The sequence below is a fragment of the Carassius gibelio genome, chromosome B7 (genome assembly GCF_023724105.1).
Source record: "Carassius gibelio isolate Cgi1373 ecotype wild population from Czech Republic chromosome B7, carGib1.2-hapl.c, whole genome shotgun sequence".
Lineage (NCBI taxonomy): Eukaryota > Metazoa > Chordata > Actinopteri > Cypriniformes > Cyprinidae > Carassius > Carassius gibelio.
Window position 1 is genome coordinate 6,346,998 of NC_068402.1, and position 11,569 is coordinate 6,358,566.

The following is an 11,569-nucleotide window of genomic DNA, read 5'->3' on the forward strand; positions in this document are numbered from 1 at the left end:
TGTATTCAAATACCTTTTAGTCAGGAGGTTCCCTCACAAAAAAGAGAAAAAAAAATTATTAAACGTAAATAGTGTTTTAAATTAGTATATTTTGCAAGTGGACTCCAGTCTAGTACTCCAGTCTAGTACATAGTTCATTGTTTTAAAAATACAATTTTAAATAGTCACAAAGCGCTCAGAACGGGACTTTTATTTCGTCAACAAGGCGTATCCACGTCCATTTTGATGACGTCTCACGGTGGCGAGCTTCACACATTGCTGCTTTTAATTCTAGGCACATTCGCGGAGGAATTTACCATCCATCATCTTTCCTTCTTCAGCGGCGTCGACGCTCTTCCCGATTTATTTTAACTTCACTAGCTGTACGGTTTTGTACAAAATCTATTCTGTCTTTTGAAAATATACAATTGCGCTGAAATTTGTTTTCCCTGATGATATGGATTAATTTGTTGATGCCTACAGAAATTGCCTGGACACAATTGTTCCACCTGACCATGCAGAAAACCCCGGGGATAACAACACACTGCAAGGATTAGTGTAGTTCATAAAGATCGCTGCTTTTTGTATACACATCATATTTTTTTATACCGGAATCGCTTTATTAAATTATAGCCGGTTTTTCTAAGAAAAGGAACAAGGAAGAAAGGAAAGAAGGAAACCCTCAAGCAGAGGTATGTATGTAATGAATGAATGAATGTAAACCAGATCATGTGTCATTCATGTCTTCAGCGCATCTTTGCGTTACATTTGGAATGTGTTTCCGCATTTATGCACTGCCGCCCTTGATTTAATTTAATGTTTCTTAATTTAATTTTGTGAATTGTTTAAAAGCGTAATATTATTACATTATATTATATAGCGTTGTAAAATAATTGTACAAAATTATATTGACTTTTACATTTTTATTTTGTGTGCATGTAAATATATATAGCCTAATATCAAGTGTAAAAAATTATGTCTGTACAAATACACACACACACACACATATATATATATATATATATATATATATATGTGTGTGTGTGTGTGTGTGTGTGTGTGTATCATACAATGTTATAAAGTTGACATCAAATTGGATTCCTGCATAATATTCCATAATATTCCCCCAAATAACAATAATGATATTGTATAACAATTGCTTATTAAACGCAATAGAGTTTATTGAGAATTTTTTGTTAAAATTACAGCTTGAATATTCTATTCAGAAATTAAAATCATTTTAGAAATGTGACTTCATTCTAGTATAAATTGCCTTTTATGATTTACTGACCCATATAGAACACAATAAAGAAAAATGCAGAATTTGCAGTGGATGGAAATATCCCAGGAAAGCTTGCTCCTGGAAAGCACCTTTAGACCACAGTCCACATCTCAAAGCTTTAGGATTAACAAAGTTGTAAGCTATTTATAGTGGGATGTTTACGGTTCATTTTACTCTTAACATGGCTTTATTGATTCTAGTTTTATCACATTAAAAACAGAAGGTTTTTAGGGATGGTTGATTTGTCCAAATATATAGTCAATAGATCTCATTAGAGTGTAAATGTGTAGAGGAAGGTAACCGAAACATCAGACCTTAAATGCTGCTGGTTGGTGGTTTCTGACTGGAGCTGTGTCATGTTCATCCCTGCACAGTCACAGACACGTGAGAGCTACGGCCTTCTCCAGTTTCACTGGACTCTCACTTTTACCTCCAAGCCTTTCTGACCTAATAGCCTAATGGTCAATAGAACTGAAAAATAGATAATAGCACATTTTATATGATGGACCATATTATTGGCAGCAATTTTGAGATTATGGCCAGGGTTTATAAAATTAATTGGAATAATAATAATACTTTTTTATTATTAAAATTTTTATTTTTCATGTTTTTGAAATAAGTCTCTTATGCTCACAAAAAAATTTATTTGAAATATAAATATTTGTGACATTATAAATGTTTATACATATATATATATATTTTCTAAACTTTTTTTCTATACAGTATCTTTTGCACTTTTTGTTGTGACTAATATTTTATTATTTGAATCTTGTTAAAAAGCCAATAATAGCCTTTAAAGCTTGTGTGACAACATGCCCCACTGCTGGGTCATGAAATGAACATGATGCAGTGAACTGTATCTTTATTGTTGGACAATAATTATGGTATTCTTAAATAGCTGCACAGAACATTTCAAAATAAATGTGAGTATAACAAAAACACATGATTGAAGTTTGAACTTAGTGATGTCATTGCACTATTTGCATACTGAACTCTGATTGGTCTTTTTTCTTGCATGTATTTGCACACAGAATTGTAGTTGGGTTTTTGCTCTCCTATTGTTCCTATACAAATAATCATGTCAGTTTAATCTTAAAGTCTGTGTTATTTTATGATTTGCTGACAATTTACTTGCTTTATGTTATACTCATGTAAAAATATGCGGTGACTGATTTATTTAATAGTGACTAACGGTATATGCCACTACTCTTCCCACAGTCATGTCCTTCAGGAGGGGTGTTGTCAGGCAGAGTAAGTTCAGGCATGTGTTTGCCCAGGCTTGGAAGGCTGAGCACTGCCTCGATGATGTCAGAGTATCACGCGTGACATGGGACGGTCCACTGTGCGCCACCAATCCCAAGTTCATTGCTGTTGTCATTGAGGCCGGAGGAGGCGGAGCCTTTCTTGTGTTACCACTCGCCAAGGTTGGCATGCGTTCTCTCGCATTAACAACAACCCTGAGGATTTACAGTTGGTATTTTACATAGGTTTGCATAATCAAATGGTTCTGCTCACATAGTTCCTGTGTCTCCTAATACTAGAGCGGTCGAGTGGACCAGAACACCCCGACCGTGTGCGGTCACGCGGCTCCGGTGCTGGATGTGCAGTGGTGCCCACATGATGACAATGTTATTGCCAGTGCCTCAGAGGACTGCACTGTCAAGGTTTGCTCCTTTCCCTTTAACAAAACCTACCCATCAGTGACTGTCTTATAATTACTGATTGTGTGAATATAGCATCACTGGGCCTTTACATGGTAAATATTATTAGTTCAGTTGAATTTGGCTGTTTTAGCAGTTGGGTAGGTACTGGATTGCAATAATTATCTAAATATTTTCAACCTTTTCAGATGAACTTTAGTTTTTTTTGACTAAACATCCAAACACCAAATATACTCTATGCACAAATACTATATATATTACATTTACATTTATTCATTTAGCAGACGCTTTTATCCAAAGCGACTTACAAATGAGGACAGTGGAAGCAATAAAAAAAAAAAAAAAAATAGCAATGATGTATAAGTGCTATAACAAGTCTCAGTTAGGTTAACACAGTACACGTAGCATGGGCTTTAAAATAATATAATAAATAAAAAGAAAACAGATAGAACAAGAACAGAGCAAGCTAGTGATAGAGGTCACACACACAGATATATATATATATATATATATATAAACTGTATATATGTATATGTGTGTGTGTGTGTGTGTGTGTGTGTGTGTGTGTGTGTGTGCGTGTAAAGACCTTGTGTGTGTGTGTGTGTGTATATATATATATACACACACACACACAGATATATATATATGTATGTGTGTGTGTGTGTTTATATATATTATTATTTCTTTATTTATTAAAATTTTTAAAACAGATAGTTCCGGTTCTTGATTCTGATTGGTTGAGCCACGTTCGAAGCTGTTGTTAATTACACTACAAACATACACCTTTGTTTACTTCTGTGTGTTGCTCGGCAACCACTCTTTTAGAACCACAACTGTTTCTGAAGAACTACGTAAGCTGTGTCTCATTTGAAGGCTGCATACATCATCGGGGAAGTCTAATTTAAGAAAAGTAACCGTTAAGTTGCAAAGTAAAAAATAAATTATAGTATTTTAAAGCTCATAAGGAATAACAGTCAATTTTATTAGGGTTTTTCTTAAATAAGACATCCTCAATAACGTATGCAGCCTTCAAATGCGACCTCCGGAGGACACAGCCTGCGAAATGAGACGCAGCCATTGTTTGGTGGAAGAATGTTGTTTTCATTTATATTATTTAACTTTATGTGATATGTTTTATTTTGTGAAACTTTACTAGGTATATGGAATAACCGTTTTATAAAAGCAATACGCCCCGTGAAGCCGTGGTTTACAGGGAATTTTACAGCAGTAAAGGTTTTTTTTAACAACGCCCCTTAGCTGTTATAAATTCACTGTAAACCATAGCTTCTTAGGGCTTATTGCTTTGATATAAACTACTGCCCAAAGTCTTAAATATTTCGAAAGTCTCTTATTCTCATCAAGGCTGAATTTATTTGATAAAAACAGTGAAAATGTTAATATTGTGGAAGATTTGAAATAACTGGGTTCTGTTTTAACATATTTTAAATAATTATTTTAATTGTAGACTGTAAATAATTTCTGTCATTTCAGCAGCCATTGCTCTAGTCTTCATGATCTTCAATTATTGTTTGTGCTAAATTATTACTGGTGGTTCTTATTATTACCAATGTTCGAAATGTACAACCTGTGATACATTTTTCAGGCTACTTTGTTTAATAAAAAAGTTAAAAAGGACAGCTTTGACTTAAAATAGACGTCGTTTGTAAATATATTTTCTGTCACTTTTGATTAATGCATCCTTGGTGAATTAAAATATATAACCCAATTTTTTTTTAACGGTAGTGAGTCAAAATGAAGCAGCCCAACTGTTTTTAACATTGATAATAAAAAGAAATGTGTCTTAAGCCCCAAATCGGCATGATTTCTGAAGGATCCCGTGACACTGAAGAATAAGTTAAGACACTGTATTTTTGCATAACAGATTTGGCAGATTCCTGACGGAGGTCTGACATCTCCCATGTCTGAAGCAGTTGTGACTCTCGAGGGCCACAGTAAAAGAGTGGGCATCCTGGCCTGGCACCCTTCTGCTCTCAATATCCTGTTGACTGCAGGTAAGCTCTTCCTATGTGTATATACTGTATTTACTTTGCCAGCTTGGATTAAGTCTGTTCTGGCACACTCTATTTTTGGCATGTGCTCTAATTCTAGTGTCTTAAATCGTTTATCAAGCCCTAATTTTGGATATTGGACTTGTTTGAGGGTTCCGTGCATCTTCAAAGTTTTGAAAAAAAAATAGAGCTGTCAATCAAATGTAAAGAAGTAACAAAAATAAATCTCAGATCTGAAACTGGACCGCTTGATGCACAGATTGATTTAAAGGTTTGTGCACGACCAGCCAAAGAAAGGTGGTTTGGATTTGATTTGCATTGGCATGGAAATATCTGAGATGCAAATCTTAGTTCTTAAACTGGAAAGGTGTTTTTTTCTTTCTGACCTTTTGGCCAACTTTGGTCTTGTTTGTTCTTGTTCTAGGATGTGATAATGTCCTGTGTGTGTGGGATGTGGGCACCGGGGAGCTGGTGTACCAGCTGAGTGACGCCCATCCAGACCTGATATACAGCGTGAGCTGGAACCGCGAGGGCAGCGTCCTGTGCACCACCTGTAAAGACAAAGCCTTACGAGTCATTGATCCCCGGCGTGGAACAGTCATTAAGGTCAGCCTGTTCATTTCAGCCAGGGGGTCTGTGAAGAACAAATACAATACAGATTTTCAAAATAAATATAGAGGCATCTCATGCTTATCAAGGCTGTATTTATTTGATCTACTTAAAAAAATGCAATTAGGGCTGTAATTTTGTGAAATATTATTTCTATATAAAAGAACTGTTTTATATTGGAACATATTTTAAAATGTAATTTATTCAGTAACCAGTATTCAGTCACATGATCCTTCAGAAATCATTTCAGTATTTGTTTTTCCAGAAACATATGATTGCTATATAAATATATTTTTATCATTACCCATGGTATTTGTATACCCATTTGAAAAAAAAGTTGTGCTAATTAATATGTGACCCTGGACCACAAAACGTAAGTTTTAAGTCGCTTTGGTATTTTTTAAGCAGTAGCCAAAAAAACATTGTATGGGTCAAAATTATCTTTTTTTTAATGTCAAAAACCATAAGGATATTAAAGGGGTCATGTGATGCTTTTTTAAAGATCATTATTTTGTGTGTTTGGTGTAATAGAATTTGTTGACATGCTTTAATGTTCAAAAAAACACATTCTTTTTTCAAATACTGTACATTATTGTAGGTCCTCTATGCCCTGTCTCTCTCAAACGCATCATTTTCTACAAAGTCCCTCCTTCTGACAAGCGCAGTCTGCTCTGATTGGCCAACTGACCCAGTTTACTGTGATTGGCCGAACACTGCAAGCACTCGTCAGAAATGTAACGCCCCTTTTCATAATCGTGAGCTTCATCTTTCAAAGTAAATGTAAAGACAGTTAATAATGTCCTTAGTTTTACCATCAGTTCAAGTCCGAAAGGGGAACAGAGTCTCGTGAAAGACAGTGATGAAGCTCGTATGTGTTTGCAGAGACAGCGGCCTCCACTGTGTGACCCTGTCTCTCTCTCTCTCTCTCTCTCTCTCTCACACACACACACACTCACACTCACACTCACACTCACACACACACACACACACACACACACTCACACACACACACACACACACAATGTGCTAAACTCCGCATTTGAACAGTCAATAGCAAATATTTAACCTAATAACAAAACATACAGTTACTTACAGAAGCTGATTCAGAAGCAACAGATTGTCCTCTTCTAGATTCGAGAAACGGTCATCCATAAAATGTGTTGCTGTTCTGTTGTAACTTGTAACTTGTAAGATTTCTAAATGCATCTACTTTCAGAAGGCCAAATAAAGTGCTTTTACTTTTGCCTAGATACATACAACATCTCCCTGACATGGCTGCTTCAACACTAACCGCGGTTACTGAAACCAAGATGATACAGGTGTACAATGTAAACATAGACATTAAGTGCACCTGAGGACTAATGAGATTATTCTAAGAATGTTTATCTGCTGGAAAGAAGCTGCTCTTTAATCGGGATGTTTCTGCTGTAGTGATCTCAGAAGCAGCTGTTTTGTCCTGGCTGGGATATTTTGTCCACAATGAGCTTTTAGCGTCTGTGATGGTCCAGTGGAGGGGAAATCTATCAACATGGATCATTTGAAAGCATTCATAAGCATTGGAAGATTAGTATTACATAACCACTGGCCAGTCACATGCCACTGCAATTCTGTTTGAGATGTGGCGGACTTGTTAAATAGAATATTAATGAATTAATACTTTAAATCAATAAAAAACAAAAAAGAAAATTGTGGTTGCCTCTAAACATAAAAAGTTCCCAGTTAGTTTAGGTCTTGCGCTGTCCTCGTCTTCTGCATGAGATCACTTTGGAATCCTTAAATGGACTTCGGATCAGTGTTTTTGCACACATATGGGATTTATGTTTGACAATGTCACACTCAGGTGCGGGAGAAGGCTCATGAGGGCACCAGGCCGATGAGGGCCGTGTTTCTGGCTGATGGGAAAATCCTGACAACCGGCTTCAGTCGCATGAGCGAGAGACAGCTCGCCCTCTGGGACACGGTAAGAGCACTCTGTAGAGGAGAACCACTGGTCCTCTTTTGTTTTGTCAGCAAGAAAGATCATTTAGAGCCTGAGGGGAAGCATTGATCTGTGCATAGAAACTTGATTGAACTTCCCACTGTATGCTCTATGGGTAATTCCTACTAAAATAGCACATGACTATTCAAAAGTTTGGGATCGGTAAGACTTTCTTTAAAGCACATTTATTCAGCAAGGACAAATTAAACTTGATCAAAAGTAACTGTAAATGTATTTTTAATGTTACAAAAGATTTCTATTTCAAGTAAATGCTGTTTTTTATATTCATCAAAGAATCCTGAAAAAAAAGTATCGCAGTGACCACAAAAATGTATACAGTTAAATGCTTGCAGCATTGATAATGATAAGAAACATTTCTTGAGCAAATAAGCATATCAGAATGATTTCACGTGACACTGAAGACTGGAGGAACTGCTGCTGAAAATTCAGCTTTTCCATTACAGGAATAAATTACATTTTAAAATATATTAAAATACTTTCAATGATAATAACGATATTTTCCATGAAATAAATGCAGCCTTGGTGAGCACAATGGATTTATTTTTTTTAAACATTAAAAACTCTTACCAACCCCAAACGTTTGAACCATAGTATATTTATAAACAACACCATTTAAATATATTTATTTAGATTTTATTCTATTTTAATTATACTTCCTTCAATTCAAATGGAATTTGAACTCTGGTTTACTATCCATATTCAATTTAAATTCCACTAAGCAACCATCTGAGCAATCATGCCCTAGCATCCACTGTCAGAGCCACCCAGAATGCCTTAGCAACAGCTAATATTATAGTAATGCACAAACTCATACAGATCATCCGAGCAAAACCTTAGCAAGCATTTGCAATGGCCAAACTTCCACTTCTAGTGATTTCCAGCCACATGCCTTAGTAAAGTGCAACTCACATACGACCTTCGGACTTCAAATTACTATTCAAATAGCTTCAAGTGACCTTAAAATGTCAAGACTTTTTCAACTTTCATGCAAAGTTCTGTCAAGTCAGCATTCAGTGTGTCTTGACGAGTTTGCATTTTCTAGTTTTTATTTTGTTGAAGTGCAAACATTCAGTTTAGTAGCTTCAGGACATATGAATAATCAGACGCTCACAAATGATCTTAGCTGACATAAAAACATCTGTATAAAGAATCAGCCCATCAATCAGATATTTCTCTCTTTTTGCTGTTGCCTGTCTGATTCAATTATTGAGCATGAAATAGTGCTATATGTTTTGATAACCTAGTGTATATATGACTGTCTTTGTATTTCAGAGGGATCTTTCTGAGCCAATGGTTTCTCAGGAAATAGACACCAGTAACGGAGTTCTGCTTCCATTCTATGATCCAGACACCAACATGGTTTACTTGTGCGGCAAGGTAGGATTACCCAGTGTTACCTGATCACCTTCAACTGTTGCACGACAGGTTTCTCCAGCAGCTCTAACAGAGATATAAACATGCTGTTTCAATAAACAAATAAACATGATTGTTGCACAATCACTGCCTGCGGTAGCTTTCCTTATTTACATACAGCAAACATAAACACACTACCATTCAAAGGTTTGGATTTTAGTTAAAAATCTTCTAAAAAAAAAAAAAAAAAAAAGTCTCCTGTGTTCAACGATAAAAATACTATATTTCAATATTTTAAAATGGAATTTATTCCTGTGATGTTGAAGCTGAATTTTTAGCAACATTTATTTCAGTATTCAGTATCACATGATCCTTCAGAAATCATAATATTTTTTGCAGAAAACTGTGACGTTTTTCCAATATTCTTTGATGAATAGCAAAAGAACAGCATTTATTAAAAAAAAAAAACATTTTAACCATTCAAATGTCTTCACTGTGACTTTTGATCAATTTAATGCATCCTCAATTAATCAAATTATTAAATTAAATTTATGCATTTAGCAGATGCTTTTATCTAAAGCGACTTACAGTACAGTGCATTCAGGCTAACAATTTTTACCTATCATGTGTTCCCGGGGAATCAAACCCCCAACCTTGCGCTTGATAACGCAATAATCTACCAATTGAGCTACAAGAACACTTATTAACACTTATTAATTAACAATTATTAATTTATTTTACATTAATTAATTATCAATTATTAATATATAAGAGATGTGGAATATGTAAGAATAAAATAAATGGCACAGTGATGGTATCAGATGTAATACTATGGTACTCCTAGGCATGAGTACTAAAAGTATAACCAGTAGTTGATTGAATCTAGAGTTGTTAATGAACTGTAACACACGGTCTCTCTCTCTCTTTCACAGGGAGATTGTACTATTCGTTACTTTGAGGTGACAGATGAGTCCCCGTATGTTCATTTCCTGAGTCTGTACAGCAGTAAGGAGCCGCAGAGAGGTGCTGGTTTCCTAAGCAAACGAGGAGTAGATGTCAACAAGTGTGAAATAGCAAGGTATGAACTGAACTACTGTGTTACTTTAAGGTCTAATCGTAATCATATTTGTCATTGTTCGATTTTGGTACTTTTTATCCCATTTGGGTGTGAATCTGATTGCACTTCCTTTGCCTTGATGAATGCCCTGAAAACATGTGAGTGGCAACTCCATCTTGAGTCTTTTTCTTAGTTTGTTCTGTTTGATGGGTTATTTGGCCGGAGTGCTTGACTAAGAGATATAAAACTGAGCAAACAGGAAGTGAAAGAATAGTTCACAAGAAATGCAAATGGTTTCTTTCTTTCTTCCATGGAGGATGAATCACATTCGACATACATACAGTATATTACTATTTAAAAGTTGTTTTTAATATGATTTTTTTTTTTGTCTTTTCTTTAATCAAAGATACTGTACAGCATTAATTCTCGGACATATTACAATTTAAAATAACAGGTTTCTATTTTAATGTTCTAATAATTTTCAGCTTTTTTCAGCAACCAGTCTTCAGTGTCACATGATCCGTCAAAATCATTCCAATATTTGTTAATGTAGTTCTCAATAATAATTCATTATTCATAATATAATAATAATTTATTAATATTAAATTAAAAGAACATCATCTATTTTAAGTCAGAATTGAAATAGCAATATAAATGTGTTTTCTGTAACTTTATTATCAAATGTATCTATGGTTTTTGAATATAAATATAGATTTATTTCCAAAAAACAAAAGAAAAATCTTACAGACCCCATGCTTTTGAACAGTAGTGTATACTTCATACAGATATTATATTCCATAAAACATAGGCATATACTGAAAAGATGATTTCAAGCTTCAAAAATGAACCTTAAAAGAAGTTTATTCCACTCATGCAATATAACTCTAAATGTTGCTTTTTGTGCGTAACAAACTGAAATAAGGATTATTCGCTAAAAACAAAATTCTCTTTTATCTTTATTGTAGAGCAGAAAGTCATTATTTTTACACCTGCACTTATTCTTAAATATCATCTCTCAAGTGCTGGCATTTATCTCCATTATTCCTCATTTTATTCCATCAGGTTCTACAAACTGCATGAGCGGAAGGTCGAGCCCATATCTATGACTGTGCCGCGCAAGGTACGTTCAGTCTGCATGTCAGAGCGACCACTCGTACAATTCTGAATTTTGTGTGTTAAGCGAGTATGAAAGGAAAGTTACTAAGTAAGACCTTTAGAACAGTTGAATTTCTGTCTGAAATACTGAGACAGGAAGTTCACTGAAAATTACCATGTTCTAAAATACTCTCTTAAACTACTTTGGTGTCCCCATTTTGTAAGGCAGCTATCAGCCATATTGACTCCAAAAAATATGTTCAAATGGTGAGGATATGCTCATTTTTACTCAAGTTGTCATATTGAGGAATGACATCATCGGTTTCAAAACAAAACAATGAACAGACAGAACCAAATATGCTGGCTGATTTTTGAAAAATCTCCAAGTAATACCATTTTTGAGTGCAAACAATATGTAATATTTATTTATGTCACTCATCATGGACATTTAAGGATGCTGTCACATATTCATTGCCCCGAAAAGAAATTTGCCCAGGATGTAAAAATAAACAAAATTCATACTTC

The 11,569-nt window shown here is 34.9% G+C and overlaps 1 protein-coding gene across 2 annotated transcripts; it reads left to right on the plus strand.

The window, feature by feature from the left end:
• Nucleotides 1-232: 232 nt before the first annotated feature.
• Nucleotides 233-11,432, plus strand: LOC127962544 (coronin-1B-like). 2 transcript variants are annotated; one of them, XM_052562150.1, is made up of 10 exons: nucleotides 233-362; nucleotides 463-671; nucleotides 2,480-2,685; nucleotides 2,803-2,925; nucleotides 4,805-4,934; nucleotides 5,356-5,537; nucleotides 7,381-7,500; nucleotides 8,812-8,916; nucleotides 9,825-9,970; nucleotides 11,012-11,432. In XM_052562150.1, exons 3-10 carry the CDS (start codon nucleotides 2,482-2,484, stop codon nucleotides 11,112-11,114), a joined length of 1,113 nt encoding a protein of 370 aa, XP_052418110.1. In that variant the 5' UTR covers nucleotides 233-362; nucleotides 463-671; nucleotides 2,480-2,481; the 3' UTR covers nucleotides 11,115-11,432. The 2 variants fall into 2 exon arrangements, with proteins under 2 accessions (XP_052418110.1, XP_052418109.1); XM_052562149.1 differs by having other exon boundaries at nucleotides 251-671.
• The last annotated feature ends 137 nt before the right edge of the window (nucleotides 11,433-11,569 follow it).